The following is a 23,266-nucleotide window of genomic DNA, read 5'->3' on the forward strand; positions in this document are numbered from 1 at the left end:
TATACATTTTTAAATAGTTATATAGCACTTTTTAAACCATAAAGATATGGAAAAAAATCCTCAGTATTTCCCTTAATGTCAAGCAAACAAGCCTTCCCATTTTTTCTTAATATATTTCTTGTTAACCCATTGCCAAAGGTCACAAAATACATGTGTGCCTTAGGATATTTAGGCCATCATATAATACACACAAATGGAAAAATTTCAAGAGCATGGCTTATTAACAGCAATGTTGGCTAACACATATCACTATTGTGTCAAGTGTTGTGCTGTCACAGGTGCTTTTTCTCCATTTTGAAATTTAATTTCCATATCCTATGATGTGGTACTATTATTATCCTCATTTTACAAATAAGGAAACTGAAATTTGGAGCGATTAAGTGATTTGTCCTAAGCCACACCACTAACCAAGGACTTCAAAGAAAATAAGGCGGAGGCTAATTATGTTGCTCAGTTTGGAATTAATATTTTCTCACCAAAAATACATTTTTGGGACAAAATAATAAATATATCTTATTACATTGATTTTACAATAGGAAAAGTCTCTAAGGAAAAAAAACTTATTTTTGTCTGCTTATCTAGTTAACCATCTAAGACAAAATGACTTCATGTGATTAGCTAGAAAAAATATTCTCGTCTATGCTGGTATTGAGTTATATTTAATACAGGTTCTTTTAGATTCTTACTTAAATTTTCAACATTTCTTATTCCTTTACCCCATTCAACTTCCTCTTATAGAGAAAACCAAATGAAGAAAAATGTGAAAATAAGGAGTGATGGGCTGTTAAGTATAATTATTCAGTTATCTCAGACTCTGCAGTGTCCTGGAAAATTATCATCCAGCAAATATTCACTACCGTACTGTCAAGATATGTTTTTTTTTTTTTACTATTACCTTGAAAGTTTCATTTTCTTGCCTCTTTTCGGAAAGAAAGGGGGAAAAGTAGAGTACAATCCCTTTGCAGCAAAGAAACAGTATTTTGTGTTATCAGTGCACTTTAGCATTACTTTTTTCATTGAACAAATTTTGACATTGATAATTCTGTAGATCAACTTATACCTCAAACACCCTTTGTCAAAATTTATCTACTGACCCTCTAGGATCCTGTGTCTACTGGACTGGGTCTGAGGTAGTAGCCATGGCCCAAGTGTTCCCAGAACTTATAGCGGAACTGGGAAGATTCACAACAAAGCTTGAAGGCATTTTTCATACAGCAGATCTTAGTTATAAGTATGCTTTTGGCAGTAGCTTTGCACCACAACCAGGGTGAGCTTTGATTCCTCCTGAGGTTGACAGCCACATCCTTGCCCCCAATCTTAAGACCTTTTAGACCCTTTTAAAAATCTTCATCTTTATGACAGACTAACTTGGAATAGAAAATAATAAATGTTGTAAGGAAAGTATTAGCACTTTATTTTATTCTTATTTATTTATATGTCTCATTGAATGCCAAACTTTCTTGAGGGTACTTTTTTTTTCACTTTTGTATCTTCCACCAAGAAAAATTACTTCTAGTCTACAATCAATACATATTTATTGAACTGATTAGGAATTTCAACTGGAAAGGCACAATACAGAATTACTAAATTTCTGGCACCTCATTACTTGGGTTTGGATTCTAACTCTGCTATTTACTTCCTGTATGACCTGGTGCAAGTGACTAAAACTCTCTAGGTCTAATTTCCCCAACTCAAAAGTTGATTAAATGAGATAATGAATGTAAAGTACTTGGCACTTCTTAAGTGCTATTTATACAATGAGTATTTACTGGGCTCCTACAATGCTTTAGGTTAAAGGTAGGTGCTGGGGATAAGAGTACAAAACAGGCGAGGTTCCTGTCTTCATGGAGCTCAAGGTAGTTGGAGAGACACACATAAAACAAATAATCACACAAATAAATTAATTACAAATTGCCATGAAAAAAAGTTAAGAATTCAATGCGTGGTTGTATGAGCAGGGCCTGATATAGATTGTTGAGGAAGGATTCTCTGAGGGAGTGGCATTTAAGCTGAAACTTGAAAGATGAAGAGATTCTCTATTTCCTCTCGTTCCTCAACTCTCTAATCTGGCTTCCATCTCTCTACCTAAATAGCTCTTGCTAAGGTCACCAGTGGTTTCCATGTCACTATAATATATACATCCGGCATTTTTCATCCTCTTACTTGACCTCTTAGCACTCAACGCAGTTGATCACTCCCTCCTCCTGGAGACGCTGTCTTTCCTTGGCTTCTCTAATAATAGACGCCTCCTGATCTCTTATCCTCTGACTGCCTCTTCAGTCAGGCCCCTTTGTAGGTACATCTCCTTAAGTGTTTGGATAGCCTCACCGTGAGCTGTAATTGTGAATAAAAACGCAGTCCTTTTGAGTCATAAAAAAGAAGTGTGTACACGTGAAGGCATTTTTTCGCCCTTCTCCTCGCTTCCGGTGCGCTGTATAAAACCACGAATATAAAACTTTCAAGTTCCACTCGAGAGGCCCCTCTCCCGCGCGCGGGCAGCGCCTGTCCACAGGGCAGGAACGGGAATTCAACCTGACCCTAGCAGGCAGGTTTACCCGAGGCGCGGGACGAGGGTGTGGTCAGATTTCGCGCGGTTTTCCAGACCTCCTCGGCCACGCCCGCCTGAGACGAGCCCGGCCCAGCTCCACGCGCAATCCTCACAGTCGAGTCCTCCACCGTCCCAGCATTCCCCGCGCCCCTACCATCGAGAGCAGCTTCCGGCGTCGCTGGTGTAGGTGGGTGAAGAAGGAGCGGGCCTTCGCCGCCCTGTCTTAGTTCCTCGCGCTCTCTCGGGCAACATGGCGGGTGTGGAGGAGGCAGCGTCCTGCGGGAGCCACCTGAATGGCGACCTGGATCCAGACGACAGGGAGGAGGGAGCTGCCTCTACGGCTGAGGAGGCGGCCAAGAAAAAAAGACGGAAGAAGAAGAAGAGTAAAGGAGCTGCCACAGGTAAAGGGAGTTTTTATGTCTTCCCAGTCCCCGCCGGGATGGCCGAACGGCTCGACTCAGGCCCGGCGGGACTGACAGGGACTAGGGACTTAGAATCCTGGACTGATTCCCAGGACTAAACGTGTGTCCGGGCCGAGCTGCAGATTTCCAGGCCCGGGGAGAGGCGGCTCCTCGCGTGGTATTAGGGACCTGGTGGGGGAGGGGTGGAGAAGAGGGTGCCTCAGCTTCTGTGGGGTCGTTGGGCCGGAGCCCCTGCATTGCTGGCGCTTAGCTCCCACGCAGACGGTGCGACGGACCTGAAACCGTGCCCAGGGCCCAGCCCTCTCACCTTCCTCGCGGATTGGCCTCCTCCTCAAAAATCTGGTTCTGACCCATACTGCCGCCTCCTTGCTGGAGCAACGTGGGACATATTTTCGTCGAGGGTTGGGGGTGGAGTAACCGAGTCTTAGCGCCTCAGCAGCACCTCCCCCCACCATCCCAGTTTACGGAGAGATTTGTGTGGCGCGCAGCCGTTTTGGGGTGGGTGTGTATGTGTGTGAATGCCCACGCGCTCTTGTTACTGAGTAGTAATAGCAGGATGTGTGGTGGTGCGACTCTTCACCTGCCTAATCCCACAGTATCGTCAAGCTTTTGGGCTTTTAGGCCTGGATTATGATGCCGCTTGTAGGCAGTCTGGGTAGGATATTCTGTGGGTCCGAATGGAGCTTTTCTAAATCTACTGGTAAGGCAAGGAAAACAGCTGAAAGTTTTCAGTTGGATTATATTATGAGTTAGAAACTTAATTGTTTGATTGTGAGAAGTCAGTGTTTTTGTTGCATCAAGACCTTGGTTTTAGGAAGAGTTATTTGTACTGTTAAAATCAGCCACAGAAAGAGTGAGAGGACAGTGGAGAAGCCAGAAGTGATAAAGTGGAGTTGAGAGAGGTTAGAGAGGGTTAACCTGTATCCTTTTGAAGTTTTGATTAGATGGGAGTTGAAGAGGGAGAGCTGTAGGGGCTAGGATGCTTCCAGAGCAAAATTGAATCCCAGGATATAGTCTGGTGGCAGTTCCTGGCTTTCAGATGAAATCCAGACTCTTCAGTTTGTCCTTTTAAGGTGTTTAGCAGACTGACCCTAATATATCTTTAACAGTTCCATCTCTCAGGATGAATTCTCTGCATAGCCGGCATGTCACTTCATTATGTGCTACATGGTAATACTACCTCTTTTTACGCATACATATTACTCATATAGCTACATTCTTATCACTTCTACAGCAGGGCCTGCTCTTGTGCTTAGCTGTTGGAGAAGTTTGTTTTTTAGTAATGGAATGTCTTTTCCTACTTATTTTTATTTTACCCAGCCCGGCTTGACAATTTCTTTCTTCCTGAACCCCGGAAGCCCCCAGGGCCCCATAGAAATCCTCTTACTAAGGCCTTCAGCATTTATGGCCCATCTCAAGTCCTTGCTTGGTTAATAAATTATTTGTTGTAGTCTAATTGTTAAATACTTTAAAAAAGTTAAAACTACTTAAGGGTAGGGAACAACTTACAGTTTAACTCCTAGCACAGAGAATGTGTAATGTGTATTTTGTTGAACGGGCAGTACCACTTAGATATGGAATATTTTTCTTTCGTTAAATAAATTTTATTCTGCTTCAAGTAATGTTCTGCTTTTGTTTTATGAACGCTTATCAGGAAGACTTAACATGTTTTTTAGAATCCTTAGAACATATTTTAGTGGAAAGATCTTTATTAGATTTGATTTATGTTATTATATTTGATCAGCAGAGCAACAGGAACCTGATAAAGAATCAGGAGCCTCGGTTGATGAGGTAGCAAGACAGTTGGAAAGACAAGCATTGGAAGAGAAAGAAAGAGTTGATGACGATGAAGGTAAATGGTTAATTTGATTTTTGTGGTTAGGAAAGCAAGAAAATATGACATTCTTTAACCAAAGTTGCTTATTTGTCCATATAGTCCAATATTCTCTGATGTTTTACTTAACTGATGTTAAAGCCTCAATGTCACAGATGAAAAGGAAAATGTATTTAGTTATTAGCAACTCTTTTAAAAGTTGGATATGTTAAATGCTCAAATAACACAGATGTCAACTTTAAAAATGTACTTAACAAAAGGCCGAGTAGTGGGTATTAATAAGATAAAATTGAATGCCTGTTTATTTAACTAACTTTTATTGAACAGCTAATATGTACTAGGCACTATCTTAGGATACTTTCATGCATTCTCATTTTACCCTCACAAAAACCAAGCAAACAGGAAATGATAGTTATATGATTTGCCCAATGTGACACAGCTAGTTTGTGTAGAATAACAGAGCCAGAGTTTCAAACCTAGCACCTGATTCCAAGTCTATTCCTTTTACTCTATCAAAGGTACTTCTCTTTATTGTCAAAGGAGCATGTTGGAGTGCTCCTCAAATCTATTATGAATTTCCTGACCCCAGATCCTTGTGGTATTTTGGAGCTTTTGCCAAAGATTTCTTTAAAGACAACAACTCTTGGAATTGTAGGAATTGATGCTATCAGTAAGACAGTGGAGGGAGTGATTAGTTAGGAGAACTATTTTTATTCTACAGCCTCTTTTGGCAGAAGAGGAGATAGGGCTTCCCCATTCTTAATTATCTATGCTATGATCTACTGTTCTGCCTCAAGAACTGCCAGCTTGGGCTTATGCCTTCCAGTCCTTAGCAACAAATACGTGCTGTACTTTATCATGTTAGGATAATGCAGAGCAGTTGTTTTTCCTTTAGAAGGATAAATTCTCTGCCTTCAAGGAGCTTACAGTCAAATTTAGTGGAAAAAAGTGCCAAGAATTGTTACCAAACCCGGACACCAGGTTGCGGCAAAGGAAAGAACAGCGTTTATTGCAAAATGCCAAGCAAGGAGAATAGGCAGCTCACGCCCAAGAGACCTGAAGGGTTTTTAAAGGCAACATTAGAGGTGAGGGTTGCCAGGTGCCTGATCAGCTTGTGGACATTCTTCTGATTGGTTGGCTGTGCAGTAACAGGGTGACTTTTTGGGAATCTCAGTTATAGTTTTCTGGTTTCAGCTGATCTAGAGTATGTGTGCTGGTGGTCAGCATACAGCTAACTTTTTCCACCTGGTTTGGGGGGTTAGTATCTGCAAACCAACTCAAGGATGTGGTTCAAGATATTGTCTGTAGCCCTTGAGGAGAAACTAAAGGTCCTTTGTTTTTAATGGCCAAACTATTATTATTTAGTCTTGTTTGATTGTTTTCCTTTGTTTTTGCATTTTTCTCATGTCTCTGATTAAACTTGCTCTTTGGAACTCAGGGAAAGCTTAAGAGTCTAAAGCTTTTTTACAAAAGAGGTGGGAGACTTGGGGTCTGTCCCTGAGAAGGCCCTACAGGGTCCTGCTTGGTTTCAGATTCAAGGGAATAGTTAGCTTTTCCTTTTCCTTAAGCAAATCTCTTGTCCATTCTGCCTTGGTTTATGCTTCAGATTATAACATATTTTGAACTCTTAACAAGAAAGGTATTTGTAAATTCAAGGTAATATAATAGGTTGCTGTTGACCCACTGTGTGTAGAATATCAATCACAGTGCTAATTTGAAGACAGTGCCTGCCTTGTTTCATTACACCTCTGCAAAGTTATATGAATCTCTTGACATTGAAAGAGGAAATTTTGCTTGTCAGAATGGAAATCTTCAGTGTACTAAAGAAGATTTTTAGGAATTTCAAATATTTAGGAATTTAGTTTTCTCCAGTTTGGGTTCATTGTTTTCCTAATTCATTTTGATAATCAGGATCAACCAGTACTATTAAACTGTTGTGGGCTTCCCTGGTGGCGCAGTGGTTGAGAGTCCGCCTGCCGATGCAGGGGACACGGGTTTGTGCCCCAATCCGGGAAGATCCCACATGCCGCGGAGCGGCTGGGCCCGTGAGCCATGGCCGCTGAGCCTGTGCATCCGCAGCCTGTGCTCCGCAACGGGAGAGGCCACAACAGTGAGAGGCCCGCGTACCGCAAAAAAAAAATAAAATAAACTGTTGTGAGAAGTCTTTGAGAGGATGGAAAGCTAATATTTCAATATCTTTTTTCTAAAGGAAAACTGATTATTGTGGAGAGACAAAATATAGAGTTGGAAAGATATACTGGTATCTGCAATAAAATTTATTGAAATTTGGAGGTGGAATTGTGGGCTGAATGCTGATGGAAAGCTCATTGGAAGGAATGGGACTTAAAACCAAACAAAAGAGACCATTTTGGGGCAGGACAAAGTGTAGTGAACAGTGCAAACTGGCCTCATTATAAGACGATTCATTGAGGGAGCTTTTGAGCAGTTTTTTTCCCGTCTTTCGTTTGTTTATTCATTCATTATTTGTTTCCTTCCGGTTTTATTGAGATATAACTGGCATACAGTTCTGTGTGAGTTTAACGTATACAGCATAATGATTTGACTTAGATACATCATAAAATGATTACCAAAATAAGCTTAGTGAATATCCTAGTTATTTGCTCTTAGTTATTTTAGTTATTTGTGAGTAGATTAGCATACTTCAGAAATGATTGTTGAAATTTATTGAGCAACATTTTTAGAAATTCAGACACTTAGGTCTATTTTTGATACCTTTATTTAAAATATTTTAACTCACTGTTTAATCTTGGTCATAATCGTATTCTTTATTTTTTCTCAAAGTTTAAGTGTATGGTCATTGAGCTTCAAGCAAAGTTGTTATGAAAACCGACAGGCAGATCATGGCTATTTTGTATGTTCTTTAGCCAGCTGTTTTTTTTAAATAGTTCTTATTTTTGGTCATCAGGTTCTTTTGAAAATCTGAAAACTATGAACCTAGGAGAAGTAGAAATTTTTTTGTATACAATTTGATCCAGAAAGAAGGAGAACTCTTTTTCTCTAATAACTATGCAGGAAAAGATAACTTTATTTATTTATTTATTTATTTATTTATATTGGCTGTGACTGGTCTTAGTTGCGGCACACGGAATCTTCTTTCTTTGAGGCATGCAGGATCTTTCATTGTGGCGCATGGGCCCTTCGTTGCAGCGTGTGGGCTTCTCTCGTTGTGGCACACGGGTTTAGTTGTCCCGCGGCATGTGGGATCTTAGTTCCCCAACCAGGGATCGAACCTGCGTCCCCTGCACCGGAAGGCGGATTCTTTACCACTGGGCCACCAGGGAAGCCCCAGGAAAAGATATTTTAAAATATGAGACCCCATTTACCTCTCACTGGATTAGGAATCAGGTGATATTCTTGGTTCAATTTTGCTATTTATCTGTTAGGATTATCTTGGGCATGTCCCTTAAACATTCCTTGTTACCTCATAGGGTTGCTTTAGGATCACATGAGGTCATGAAATACAGGTGTTTAACTGCAAAGCATATATAAACTATTATTATTTCAGATGAAGTCATATAGTCATTATTACAGGTATTTCAGTAACACTACTTATTTTTCTTTGCTTTAAAAAAAAGATGTTATTTAATACATGTTTTATTCTCAAAAATATCTTAATTCTTTTAGTAGAGTAAGTCAAAGTAAAGTTTACTAGTGCTTTTGATTGCACAAGTCAAATTCTGATACTTAAAGCTAACAATATACAAAATTCTAAGAGTATTGGGTCAGCTTTGTCGTATGCTATTTAAGATGCACTGTGTGTGTGTGTACTTGTCTGCTTGTGCTTGTTTCGTCCCTCTGCTTATAAGGCTTAAGTGAACTTGACATGTCTTTTCTTAGATGGAGATGGTGATGGAGATGGAGCAACTGGAAAGAAGAAGAAAAAGAAGAAGAAGAAGAGAGGACGTTAGTGTCTTTAGTTAATCCTACTTGCCAAATTAGAAGTGGTTTATTAACCAGCAGGTTTGAAGAGTAGATTTGAAGTTGCTTAAGATCCTGGTATATGTTAGGGAAATAAATGTAGGCTTAATGGAGGTAGAATTTAGTGAAACTCACAGCTATTTGGCAAGTACTTTGGTTTAACAGTCTTGTTATTTTCTTTAGCTGTATTCAGCCAGGGGATGTTAATAATAAATTTGTTGTATTTTACTGCATGTTAGGGATGAGTTCCTAAAAACTTTATAATTTAAATTTTGAATAATTCAAATAGTTTTGTCAGTGATGACTAAAGTAATGCCACCAAGTGGTAATAGGATAAACATAGTTTGCAGTTCACCTGCCAGTTTTGATATTACGAGATTCTTGGCGAATATTTAATGAGGAGTCCCATTATTTAAAATTTGTGTGTATGGTGAATTTTTATTAATAACATGTATTGTAGTATTTCAGATTCACTTAATATATGATCCTACTTGTATTTTATTTCTATAAACGATATAACCAAACACCTTCATAGACCTGAAGCTCTTAGGGAGACTAAGGGGAGACTGTATAGTATAGACTAAGGAGACTGTATATAGACTAAGGGGAATAAAGTTTGGGTTGAGAATCAGAACAAGTTCTAATCTTGGATGCCCTTTGGTTATTGGGGACCATTGAGTGTCTGGCTAAACCTTCCTTTAAAATCTTTAGGCTGAAATTTTATGAATGAGAATATTGAGGGTTTGACTTTCATTTTTATCTCTGGGTTGAAACACTTAAATTATTTTTTAAGAAAGCTATTGGCTCTGCCAGCCATTCCCCTGATATGTCTCTAGGTGGAGATGGAATAGCCTTCTTTCTAGTCAGGCATCTATCCTGGTTAGATCCTTCTACTCAGGATGTCAGTTCTGCCCCTAGCATAATCTGTATTTAATGAGCACAGATTACTTGCATTCCAGGAATCTCCAGGTATTATGATGTCTTGTTCCTTCCATTCAAAAATTGTTCATAGTGTGCTTGTGAGACGTATTACCCGAGATTGGCTTGAGAAAGATCTATTTCTCCAAATACTCTAAAATTGCTTCCTAATGAAGGTAGATAAGCAGGGAGGAGCATTAAGAGGCTGCTTTGTATTTGCCCTTGGTAGAATTCTTCCACTGACAGATGTTTTATTATGATGCCATCAGCCTTTGTTGTGCCTCCTCTGAGGATGTTGTTGAACTTACTGTTCATTATATTTCTTTATGAGCAGTCTTGAGAGACCCTTTTTTGTCTGGTCTTAGTATCAAGAATAATTGTGCTTTTCCTGAGTAGTTAATGTGTTTTATTGCAGAAGCACCATGAACTATGCAAATAACCTAGCCTTTTTTTTTTTTTGATATTGGCTACTAGAGGATTTAGAGCCAAATCTGGTTTTGTATCGGCCTTATTTCAGGTTCTATTTTAGGTTCTTTCTGTGTTTTGATTTTTGCTCTCTGATTTGCTTTGAATGTCTCTTATTTGTGTAGGCTGTCATAAATCACTTATGAAATAAGCCAAATACTGTAATCAGGGGCAGTTTACTGCCCTCATTTTCCTCATCTATAAAGTGAGAGAATTGTAAGTGATAGTTAACAATAACTGCAATACAGATATTTATAATTATTCATAATTTTAGATAATAACTTGGACATAGTACGTTATAAGTTTCAAAGGTTATCCAAGATTTCATCTAGTTCCTCATTTTGTAGATGAGGAAACTGAGGCTTGGCACATTTAGGCATTTGTCCAAGTCACAGCTAATAAGTGGTAAAGGCTAGGCTTCAACTTATTTCAATGACAAATTCTTTATTTTTCTCTAATGAACTTCTTGAGTCCTTTAACTATTTTGTCTTAATAATTTGTGGACAATATAAAAGGCATCTTTATTAGATTTGTAGATGAAATATAAAGCTGAGGATGATAATACTTTGGTTGACAGAAATCAAGATTTCAAAAGAAAACTGAGACAATAGGCTAATATTAACAAGCTGAAATTTAAATAAGCATATATAAAGTTAGTATAAGGTGATAGAATCCTAAGGATTTTGAGTGCTTATACAGTGTGAACCAAAAAGCTAGGAATCTTAACCTTTCAGTAGCAGTAGGATTTTTAGAATCAACAGTGTATTATATTAATTGTACCTTATTTGAACTATTTAATAGAAGTCAATTCTAGTACCAACTTAAAAGGATCACTGACAAGGTTGATGAATATGAGTGAAAGTGTTAAGAACCGCATCCCTTAAAGTGGTTTCTCATCATAGAGAGGAAGGAAGCAGTAGAAATGAAAAGTAAATTTTTTTTAACTGCGAAGAGTTAAGTAGAACTAACAGATGAAAGTAACAGGGAATTAGTGTTGGAAGAGCTTTCTAACAGTTACAGTTCTCCCCAAGTGAATGTATTTTAGCTTGGGAATAGTGATTGCCTCCGCTGTCAGGCACTTAGTGCCATCCGTCAGGGGTGTTAGAGGATTCCTGGATTTGAGTGTGAAACTAAATTAGATGACCTCTAAGGTCATTTTTGATTTCAAATTCTAAACGTTCCCTCTTCGGAGGAACCTAAAACAGCATTCTCCAAGTTTATTTGTCCGTAGAACACTTCTAAGCATTACATAAAAAAGAGGAAAACGGTGGGTGTTTGTGAAATATTGAATATTCAGATTAAAAGAGGGAACCAAAAAATGGTTCTGTAGATAAATGATTTGGCTCAGTAAATTGTCAAATTTTTCTTTATATGCATCCTTTTATTTCCCATTGCAGAACAAAAAAATCTAAAATATGTGTTAAAATTTCAGATAAAAACCCGTAAGACTGGTTAAAATCAAAAGAAAACCACACACTTCAACTCAGTAGTTGTTACATGCTGCAGGTATACATTGAAAGTCATATATTATTGCATAAATTAAGTCTTATGTAACTTCCTGACATTCCTTGGATACAGCACTTGTTACTAAAAGAAAGTTCTTTGTAGAATAAGAACTATATAAGAACTAGTTCTTACGCATTTAAACGGATTTTTAGAAGACACATCTCTAAATATTTTTAAAAAGCATTTTGGAACACTGGTGTCTTAGAATGTAGTTTGGGAAATAATGTGTCCTTAAAACATATGCTAAGTACTGTAACTTTTTTCAAGTATCTGGAAATTTGTATATGGCTACCTAAAGTCTTTTAGCCCTGGGGTATGTATACATACTAACATACTAAGTATGTATGTATACATAATATACATACTATGTATACTAACTTTTATACATAATATATCCTTGGCATAAGTTTTTTACCTATTTTATTAAACATAATAGCTTTATATTTTTACTTTATCGCTATAGGATTTCTTTTTTATTTTCTTGTTGCTTCTTTGATTTTTATTTGCGAAAGCCAGCCTCTGTATGCTATTCCATTTCCAGTATAGTAAATGAAGACAAAAACATTAGAAGTGTTCTTTGTGCCAAGGCATATACTGTTTAAATACATAATGGAGTTCTGAGGAGTTGAATATTTTTATTCCCAAGTAATTAATTATAAATCAGGAGGTGGCTATTGTGAAATATCTTCTGTTTTTAACTGTAAATTGATACCAGGGAGGTTCCTTAAAGTCAGGACATATAATAACAATTAGGAACTGAGAAAAACTAATGCTAACTGCTTAATTTTGTTTTTAACTACAGAAGTTAATGCTTTATTTGTATCTCACAGCAAAAGTTCAAACAGACCCTCCCTCAGTTCCAATATGTGACCTGTATCCTAATGGTGTATTTCCCAAAGGACAAGAATGCGAGTACCCACCCACACAAGATGGGTAAGGATCATAAAATAACTTCCAGTTTGACTTTTGAAAGTTGTAGTTTAGCAATAAAGCAGATTTGATTTTTCTTAGGACTTTGCTCCACTACCTTAATAAAAAAGCTTATGAACTTGTTGCAGAGAAGATACAGTAGAAGCCCTCTTATCCAAAATGATTGGGACCAGTAGTTGGTTAATCTTTATTGATAAAAGTTAACTTAAAACAAACATTTGTTTTTCATCATTCTTGATCTTTGAGCATGGATTGCATTGAACTCCACTTTTTTTTCTTCTCCATGGGCTGAATCCATAATGCATTGTCTGGTCTGTTCCATTTTGAGTTTCTGTGAACAGTAAGAACTAAGTAATCTGCGGCTGATGCCTATACCTACGTTGTTTTTTTTCCTGAAATCATTTACAGTTCCATTTGACAGAAGTATTTTTTGACGACTTGCCTTTATTGAAACTCCTCTGAGTAGTCAATTTAGTTTTCATAGAAACAGTTCTTTTTATGTAATGTATAATTAAACTACATAATTACAATAACAAGTACAGATGACTTACACAGGTTTGGGCACAGATAACCTGATTCTTGGAAGTGTTCTGAAAGAATGCATTTTATTTGGTTAGCAGACACTTGAAGTGGCATTATGTAGACTAGTTAAGAGCCTGGAAGCTGGGACCTAACTCTCTGCATTTGAATCCCAGTTCTAACACTTATTAGCTTTGTGACTTGGGCAAGTAATTTATCATGTCTGTGCTTTCATTTCCTCATCCATAAAATGAGCTCTTCATAGGGTTGTTGTGAGGAATAATATATGTAAAGCATTTAGAAGAGTGATAGACACATACTAAGCATTAGGTAAGTGTTAGCTGCTATTATTATTATTATTCAAAACAGGAACCTAGCCACTAGTATTCAGACTACAGTGGGCATTGGTCTGTATGGTTTACAGAGGGATCAGGAGCATTGGTTAATCCAGTGGTTGCAATAGTTGGTTAAGAAAGCTTCTACTGTAGCACTGTTTCTTTGACCTGTAAAGACATCGTTGTTTTTCTTTAAACTTAGAAAGGAACATGATGTTATATTTTATGGCATGGGCATCTTTTGTTTGAATTTGAATACATCAGTCACTATCCCTGTCTTAAAACATTTATTTTTAAAGTGTCACAAACATGCAGTTTTATATTAATTACATAAATTTTCATAGTACATATGATGTGATGACACTTATTTTTTAATATAATCTTTTTTTTTTTTGCTTGTTTCCTCTTCCTTCCCGACCCATGTAACCACCTAGCAGGTAGCCTTCCATATGTTTTATGCTCATGTATGTGTACATCTATCTCTGTTTGTGTAAGGAGAGTGTTTTGGTCATTATTTGTTGACAAAAACAGAATCGTAGGCACACTTTCCTCCTCCATGCCTTTCTCATCAGGGCTGCATCTTGGAAGTCCCTCTAAGTTAATCAGAATAGCTCTGTTATTCTTTTGAATGGCCTCATAATCTGTGGCATGAATATACCGTACTTTATTCCACCATTTTGTAATTGATGAGCATTCACTTTGCCTCCATTTGGTTTTTTTGCTGTTATAAAGCATTTGCAATAAAGATCTCTCTTAAGTATATACATATATATGTATAAATACATATATGTGTCTGGAAATACACATATATATCTCCTTATGTGCTGGCAGTTTTATTATGTGATAGTTCTCCAGGAGTGGGATTGCTGAATCAAAGAATATATTAATACTTTATGATTCCCAGATTGCTAGTGATCTTTGAGCATCTTTTGATTATTGGCTTTATTCTTTTGCTCTTGCAGAAGTTTAAAGATTATACTTTTATTTTTTATTGGGGTATAGTTGTTTTACAATGTTGTGTTAGTTTCTGCTGTACAGCGAAGTGAAGTAGAGTTCCCTGTGCTATATAGCAGGTTCTTGTTAGTTATCTATTTATACATATTAGTGTATACATGTCAATCCCAATATCCCAATTCATCCCACCCCCACCTGCCACTTTCCCCCCTTGGTGTCCATACATTTGTTCTCTACATCTGTGTCTCTGTTTCTGCCCTGCAAACCGGTTCATCTGTACCATTTTTCTAGATTCCACATATATGTGTTAATATACAATATTTGTTTTTCTGACTTACTTCACTCTGTATGACAGTCTCTAGGTCCATTCATGTCTCTACAAATGAGCGAATTTCGTTCCTTTCTATGGCTGAGTAATATTCTGTTGTATATATGTACCACATCTTCTTTATCCATTTGTCTGTTGATGGACATTTAAAGATTTTATATAACAGTATATATTCATATTTTGTACTTCTGGGTTCCTAGCAGTCTCTTCTGTTTTCTCAAACTCTTATTTTTTGTTTTATTACATCTTTAATTGGTCTAGAATTTTTTGTCTAAGGTTGGGGGTGCTAATTTTACTTTCTTTCAAATGGATAGCTAGTTGTGCTAGAATTGTTTCTTAAGTAGTTCATTCTATTTAATTGAATGACCACTTTTGCCATATACTATTCTTATATAATGGAACTCTGTTACCTTATATAATGGAACCAATTTCTGTATTATTCTGTTCCACTCATCTATTTGTCTATTTCTATACTAATACTGTTTATTTTGATAGTTTGATAAATCAGTTGTTTCTTCTCTGCCACACAACCCAACCAAACAGTTCTTTTTTTATTTTTCTCAGCTACTTTTGGTCATATTTTTAGTTTTAATGCACATACCCACAGAAAAATGCCTTTCTTATTGGAGTCACATCATATTTATGTATGTTTCAGAAAACTGACAGTTGTATCACATTGACTTCTCCATTGTCGTCGTATATTTTCCACCTTATTCTGATTTTTTTTAAAAATGTAGGTCCTGTCCCTTTTTTGTTAAGTTTGTTCTTAAGTGTTCTATTGTTTTGTTACTGATGTGAACGAGGTATTTTTATTCCCATTTCCATTTCCGTTTTCTTATTGCTAAAGGGGAAGAAAGCCATAGATTTCCTATACTTGTTAACACATTGTTAATATATATATTTTTTTAACTTTTTTTTTTTTTTTGCGGTACGCGGGCCTCTCACTGTTGTGGCCTCTCCTGTTGCGGAGCACAGGCTCCGGACGTGCAGGCTCAGCAGCCATGGCCCACGGGCCCAGCTGCTCCGCGGCATGTGGGATCCTCCCGGACCGGGGCACGAACCCGTGTCCCCTGCATCGGCAGGCGGACTCTCAATCACTGTGCCACCAGGGAAGCCCCATTGTTAATATTTTTAACAACATGAATATGGTGGAACACTTGAAGTAATGTTTAATACAAGAAAAAATAATTGAGATTTTGTAAATCTTAGAAACTACGTTTTCCTTTTTGCTATCATTTTCTAATGCAAACTGAACATTGTATAGGTGGAATAAGTTCCATTTTTGAAATAATACAGGAAGATATTAATTATATATTATAATATCTCTTGGGATAATACTTTTCTTAAATATTGAAAGCAACGTTGTGTGCTGTCCTGGAGAAATACAAAAGAAATTAAGATACTGTTGTTATGTTTGTTCTTTAATAAATCTCAATTTTTTTGAGATTCATATAATCAGTTTTGACTACTTGCAAATAGATTACAATCAATATTCTTACGGATTTGGTAAAGTATTAAATATAGTTTTGTATCTTGCCTTCCTTGATTGAAAATTACATGAATTATTACATAGAACTTACCTGTGTAACTGCCACCCAGGTTGAGTGCATTATGTTAACTTTTTATTTTGAAGTAATTTCATACTTAACAGAAGTAATTCCATTCTGTGAGACTAGTACACAGAACTCCTGCATACCTTTCTCAGAGTATCTTTAACATTTTGTCACATTTGCTTTATCGTTCTTAATCTCAATGGAATATGACACTTATGTATAATATACAAATAACACTCCATTTTCTCCTTGGAGGATAGAAGGATAGAAGGCAAATGTGGAAAAATGTTATATTGGTGAATCTGTACACATACTGTTTTTCTGAAGTATTTGAGAGTAGGTTGTGCATTTTGGGGTGGGTTACTAGATAAGTAGATATTGTGTCCTTTTCAGGGTTGTCAAATATTAAGGCACATGATGTCAATTTCTTTCACTTGGATAAGGTATTAACCAGTTTCTCTATTATATCATTATTGTTTTTCCTCTTGTAATTAGTAATTTGTGGGAAATTATTTTGAGAATGTAAATATCTCATTCCTTAGGAACATCTTCCTTACGTGTGGAAATCCATGATTTTTTTTAATCAGTTTTTACTAGGATGGTTGTTGCTCTTTAAAAAAATTTAACATTCTGTGTGCATTTCCTGTGTCATTAAAATTTTTTGAAACCAATTTTAATAGCTGTAATGCTGTTCTGTTCTGTATCTAGCATAACTTTATTAGCTATTACCCTATTTTTGAACATTAGTACTGTTTTCAATTTTTTGCCACTAGAAAAATTTCTGTGATGAACATCTTGGTATGTTAATTGGATCTGATTTTTCCTTTTTTCTAGATCTCTAGAAATAGAACAAAGAATTATTTTGAAATTCTTGATATATATTTCTGAATTCAGTAGGCAATTTTTTGAGATACTTGTTAATTTTACAAGCAATACATGTTCATTATAGGACAGTTAGGAAACACAGATAAGCAAAAAGAAGAAAGTAAAAATTTCCTTAATTCTGCCTGTGATTTAAAACCACTGTTTACTGTCTACTATTTTACTGTATTTGATCACTTGGTTAATGTGGTGACAGCCAGCTGTTTCTTTTTTAAAGGTACTTTGTTCTTTTTGCAGTTTCCAGGTAATCTGTGGGATACTTTGGTACTGTTGGAAAATCCTTTTTTTAACAACCTTTCACTTAAATATTTTAATATCCATTGATGATCCTTGCTTTATCAGTTATTTTGTGAGGACTTAATAATGGTGAATTTCTAATTCTGTCATGCCTTCTACATTTATTTGCTGACATTATTCTATAAGAAGAATTTTCCTTTACCAGCTGGGGATCAACTATAATTTTTTCTTATAGGCAGTTAAACATGCTTTCTCTCTCTCTCTCTTTTTTTCTTTTTTGGGCTGTGCTTCGTGGCTTGTGGGATCTTAGTTCCCCAATCAGGGATTGGACCCAGGCCTTTGGCAGTGAGAGCCCAGAGTCCTAACCCCTGGACCGCCAGGGAGTTCCCTTTTTTTTCTCTTTAAATACCAGTTTCCAGAGGAAGGAATTGGTGTCATATCTGCATCATTCTTAATTATTTCTGGGCTAAAAATATGTATTTTTTTAATAGGTATGCATTTTAAATGGTTTTTGTAAATGTGTCATATAGTGCTTTAGGAATGCACTTATAATCACTTTTAAGTTATCTGTGCAGTGAGTTCAGAAACATTTATGACTATTAGAAATTAATAGATACCTTTGTATCTTTTGATTTTACTTATATTTTCCTGCTTTTAATACATCCACCAGTAAAGATGAAATATTAAAAAGACTCAGAAATATCAAAGAGGTGCAAAGAATTTACATACTCTATATTATTATTATTTTAAAACATTTATTTATTTACTTTTGGCTGCGTTGGGTCTTAGTTGTGGCACATGGGATCTTTCATTGTGGCGTGCAGGCTCTTCATTGCGGCGCGTGGGCACTCTAGTATAGCGTGTGCGCTTAGTTGCCCCACAGCATGTGGGATCTTAGTTCCCTGACCAGGGATCGAACCCATGTTCCTTGCGTTGGCAGGTGGATTCTTAACCACTGGACCACCAGGGAAGTCCCTATATATTCTGTAAACACTTCCTAAAAAGATTCTCTTTCAAGCAGTTGTTTTGATAGTTTTGTTTTACAGACATAATTTTTTTTTAAAACATACCTCACCTGACTCTCAGAACTAACTGCCTTTTGGAATAATTGGTATGACTTAGAATGATTTTTTTCATCTTATTTATAAATTTTTGTTAAATAGACTGTCAAAAATTCAAATTTAGGTAAAGGGAAGACTCCTTCAAAATCTTTCTCTTTCATTTGGGCCTGTCATTATAATTAAAGACCCTGGCAGTAAGCTCTCGAATATCACTAATGATTTTCAACTTGAACTCAAGACTTAGCAAAAGAATTTATTTAATTCAATTGATTGATAGTTCTTTACTAACAATGCAGAACATTCCATAATCTTTTGAAGAATCCACTGCTTCTAAGAGTTAGCCAGGGACTTTCCTGGCAGTCCAATGGTTAAGACTCCCTGCTTCCACTGCAAGGGGTGTGGATTCGATCCCTGGTCAGGGAACTAAGATCCCACATGCCACCCTGAGGCCAAAAAAAAAAAAAGAGCCATTCAACCTTCAGGAGTGTAAGATAGTCATGAGATCTATTGATTTCACTATTGGGGATCTTTATTATGTTCTGATTCTAAAATGTCAAATAGCATTTGAAATTTAATTACACTTATGGTTTTTTTTTTTTTTTTTTTTTTGGGTTCGCGGGCCTTGCACTGTTGTGGCCTCTCCCGGTGCGGAGCAGAGGCTCCGGACGCGCAGGCCCAGCAGCCATGGCTCATGGGTCTAGCTGCTCTGCGGCATGTGGGATCTTCCCGGACCGGGGCACGAACCCATGTACCCTGCATCGGCAGGCTGACTCCCAACCACTGTGCCACCAGGGAAGCCCTACACTTATGTTTTAACCTATAAGAAGTCGATTTGAAGAATCTTAAGGTTTAGACTGAGGAGAAGAAATGGGAATTGATAATGACCAATTCCCTTTTCACATCCCTACATGCATAATATCCATCAGTTCCCTGTGGACATAGTCTTTTATCTTACTACCCTAGAGTAAATATTAGCTGGTATTTTTACTTTCCACAGAAATCTTTGGCTTTTGAAGCAGAAGGTGCTTTCAGACTTTACTGTCAGTGTGGCTGTAGGTATATGTGCCAGGATTATGGACCATGTAAAAGATGAAGAATTGTGGTTTATTTTGCTTAAAGATTGATCTGAGAATAAAGCTAGTACTCTTGTGCCTAAGATGATTTATTCTTAGAATGTTTGGATTCCTGGTTTTCAGGAAAGATTTTTGGACTTTTGGGAGAGACAGGGCTAGAGTTACAACTAGAGGTCAGGAGATTGTGGCTTGTCTGTCCGAGCATGGAGTGAGCAACTATAAGTGTACTGCAGCTGAAAAAGGTTGAGTCACATCTTCAGAATATACTTTTTTTTTTTTTTCTTTCTTTCTTTTTTTCTGTATGTGGGCCTCTCACTGTTGTGGCCTCTCCCGTCGCGGAGCACAGGCTCCGGACACGCAGGCTCAGCGGCCATGGCTCACGGGCCCAGCCGCTCCGCGGCATGTGGGATCTTCCCGGACCGGGGCACGAACCCGTGTCCCCTGCGTCGGCAGGCGGACTCTCAACCACTGCGCCACCAGGGAAGCCCTAGAATATACTTTTTAAAGGATTTTATCCTGTTATTTTCTGCTCTGAGGGTGTTTGTTTGAATACTTTGATTACAAGTTGCCTCTTAGTTTTTACTATTCCTATAAAAGTAATTGATAACACATTTAAGTATGTAAGGGGTTTAAAATTGACCTTAAACTGATAATATTTCAGTTTTCTAATAACAGCAGTAGATAGATCCAAAATATATTTCCAAACAGTAAATAAGCTATAGAAGTCTCTGTGACTCTTAAATACCCTCAATTTCACATAGGACAGCTCCTTTGGGCCTTTGTAGCAAATCAGAGGAAGTAGATGTTGGCACAGGTAGCTGCTGCAGTAAGAAGTAATAATGATGAACTTGATGCTGACACACAGAGAAACTCTGAAAGCATTTTGGGGCATTAACTTAGGGGGCTGTAGTTTAAAGCAGTTGGGTAAACTCTTTTTTATAGAGGGTCATATTGTAAATATTTCAGGTCTTGAATGTTAATTCACTTCTGCTGTTGTAGCATGAAAGTAGGTATAGATGGTATATAGATGAATGTGCATAGCTATGTTGCAAAAAAATGTTTTTTTTACTTTTATTTTTTAGTTTTATTTTTGTTTATTTATTTTTGGTTGCATTGGGTTTTTGTTGCTGCGCACAGGCTTTATCAGGTTGCAACGAGTGGGGGCTAGTTTTTGTTGCGGTGCACGGGCTTCTTATTGCGGTGGCTTCTCTTGTTGCGGAGCATGGGCTCTAGGTGTGCAGGCTTCAGTAGTTGTGGCATGTGGGCTCAGTAGATGTGGCTCACGGGCTTAGCTGCTGCACAGCATGTGGGATCTTCCTGGACCAGGGATTGAACCCCTGTCCCCTGCATTGGCAGGCGGATTCTTTTTTTGTTTAATTAATTAATTTATTTTATTTTATTTATTTTTGGCTGTGTTGGGTCTTCGTTGCTGTGTGTGGGCTTTCTCTGGTTGTGGCAAGCAGGGGTTACTCTTCCTTGCAGTGTGCAGGCTTCTCATTGCGGTGGCTTCTCCTGTTGCAGAGCACGGGCTGTAGGCACGCGAGCTTCAGTAGTTGTGGCTCGTGGGCTCTAGAGCGCAGGCTCAGTAGTTGTGGCGCACAGGCTAAAGTTGCTCTGCAGCATGTGGGATCTTCCCGGACCAGGGCTCGAGCCTGAGTCCCCTGCATTGGCAGGTGGATTCTTAACCACTGCGCCACCAGGGAAGCCTGGCAGGTGGATTCTTAACCACTGTGCCACCAGGGAAGTCCTGTTGCAAAAAAATTTTATTTACAAAACAAGTGCCAGGCTGGATTTGCCTGCAGGCTGTAGTTTGCTGACCACTGGCTTTGAGGCAAATGAGAGTTATTTCTTGAAGGCATCACTTTTATACTAAGTGTAATTTATACTTCCGTGATCACTGACTTGTGAATTCTGTATTCAGTATTGCTTAAGAATCTGTGAAAGCTATAACTTCAAAAAAGATTTTCACTTGAAGCAGTTATTATTTTTGAAATGTACTGCTTAAAAAGGGACTTAGTAGATCTTCTCATTTGCAAATACTGAATATAAAAATCTTTGTTATCCTTGGCAGTTTTAGAATATGAGCCATCTCCTTCAAGGAAGATTACCTCTAATATATATACAACTAGAAAAATCCTGCGAAAGCACATAATATTTTATGTTTTGAGAAAGGTATATGCAGGTTGCCAGGTCAAGTCTTTGGAATTAGTACTTGCCCTGTTGGTGAAGTTAAATGTTAATATTTGGTGCATCCTTAAAATTTATATTACCTCAAGGGGAAGGATGACTTTTTTTCCTCCCCTCTGCTTTGTTTCTAGGACTCTTTTCTGATTTTTCTGGTTCTCTACTTTTGTGTTATTTTATGTGGTGTAGGCTATTGGTCCCTCTGACTGTGAATAAAATCTCACTTGAGGATTGTTTTTTTTCTAAGAGTCTTACAAAAGGTTTAACTTGATTAGGTTTGGTTGTACCTGTGTGGGTACTTGTATTTCAGAAACTTTGCCGACTTTTAATAAAAGAAACTGAGTATGTAATTTTTTTGTCCAAAATATCTTAGTGTATTTTTATCTCTCAGCTGTTATGCTTATTTTGCTGTTTATTAAATGACTAATGCTATACTATGCATACTATAAAGGCGAACAGCTGCTTGGAGAACTACAAGTGAAGAAAAGAAAGCATTAGATCAAGCTAGTGAAGAGATTTGGAACGATTTTCGAGAAGCTGCAGAAGCACATCGACAAGTTAGAAAATATGTCATGAGCTGGATCAAGCCTGGGATGACAATGATAGAAATCTGGTAAAAGGGATATGTTTTTGTAAGAACATGATAAAAAAAATTGTTTAGAGCTAACTCTCCAATTGCAACGTATGGCTTTCATTATATAATGCTTTGCCAAAAAACTTTAAGTGAAGGTTCTAGAAATACCTTCTAAATTTTTGTAGTGTCGATGTAATGAGGAAACCATAAGAGGACATTTGCAACTTCATTCACCCTATTTTGTACTCATGTACTCTTATGTGTACAAATGTACACATTACTGATTCTTATTTTCTGTTTGGAAATCTGTTACTTTGCTATCCAGTAAATCGTATTAAATTAAAATTCTGGGACACAAAACATTTATAATGCAATGAAGAAATCAATAAAAGTAATTATTTCTCTGGCTTTCCCCTTGAGAAATAATAAGCTATAGGGCAACTTAATACTCTGATCCCAAGAATATTCAAAACATGCAGCATTGAGAAAATAAAACGTAATCAGCATTTAAATTAGTCTAAGTCAAGAGTCTTATTTCCGGGTAAATCAAGTTGAAAGTGGATCGTGTTTTTCTGTTTCTCCAGATTTCTAGTGGAATTAAATTCTCTTTATTTTTTAGAGATGAACTACTGTGTTCATAACGTCAAAGGACTGTTATTTAGTCACATGCAGAAAGTGCTCAGATCACTCCCAGAAAGTAATTTAAGAGTTTTAGTAAACTTTTTGGAGTTGATGAACTGTAAGGTATATACGGGTAGGAACATAAAAGTAAACAAATTCCTTTTTTTTTTTTAAGTGAAAAGTTGGAAGACTGTTCACGGAAGTTAATAAAAGAGAATGGATTAAATGCAGGCCTGGCATTTCCTACTGGGTGTTCTCTGAATAACTGTGCTGCCCATTATACTCCCAATGCTGGTGACACAACAGTATTACAGTATGATGACATCTGTAAGATAGACTTTGGAACACATATAAGTGGTGAGTTGTTAGAAATAATTCCCACT

General features: G+C 37.2%; 1 protein-coding gene and 1 long non-coding RNA gene across 3 annotated transcripts in view; one reads left to right on the top strand and one right to left on the bottom strand.

Annotated features, from left to right (window-relative positions):
• LOC149748058 (uncharacterized) overlaps positions 1 to 3,563 on the bottom strand; it is a 43,982-nt gene extending 40,419 nt beyond the window's left edge. The window contains exon 1 of the long non-coding RNA XR_016395028.1: positions 2,703 to 3,563. This is a non-coding gene — a long non-coding RNA (uncharacterized LOC149748058). The remainder of the gene's footprint in view (positions 1 to 2,702) is intronic.
• METAP2 (methionyl aminopeptidase 2) overlaps positions 2,630 to 23,266 on the top strand; it is a 30,622-nt gene continuing 9,985 nt past the window's right edge. The window contains exons 1-6 of one of the 2 annotated variants that reach the window (XM_022562372.3): positions 2,630 to 2,949; positions 4,718 to 4,822; positions 8,663 to 8,728; positions 12,463 to 12,565; positions 22,140 to 22,301; positions 23,059 to 23,240. In XM_022562372.3, the coding sequence (XP_022418080.1) occupies positions 2,799 to 2,949; positions 4,718 to 4,822; positions 8,663 to 8,728; positions 12,463 to 12,565; positions 22,140 to 22,301; positions 23,059 to 23,240 (769 nt within the window). In that variant the 5' untranslated portion in view covers positions 2,630 to 2,798. Of the gene's footprint in view, positions 2,950 to 4,714; positions 4,823 to 8,662; positions 8,729 to 12,462; positions 12,566 to 22,139; positions 22,302 to 23,058; positions 23,241 to 23,266 lie in introns of both variants that reach the window. The other variant, XM_022562371.3, reaches the window with a different exon arrangement.

The sequence above is a fragment of the Delphinapterus leucas genome, chromosome 11 (assembly GCF_059928025.1).
Source record: "Delphinapterus leucas isolate spDelLeu-1000000601 "Yukka" chromosome 11, BTC_Dleu_Yukka2, whole genome shotgun sequence".
NCBI classification, from domain to species: domain Eukaryota; kingdom Metazoa; phylum Chordata; class Mammalia; order Artiodactyla; family Monodontidae; genus Delphinapterus; species Delphinapterus leucas.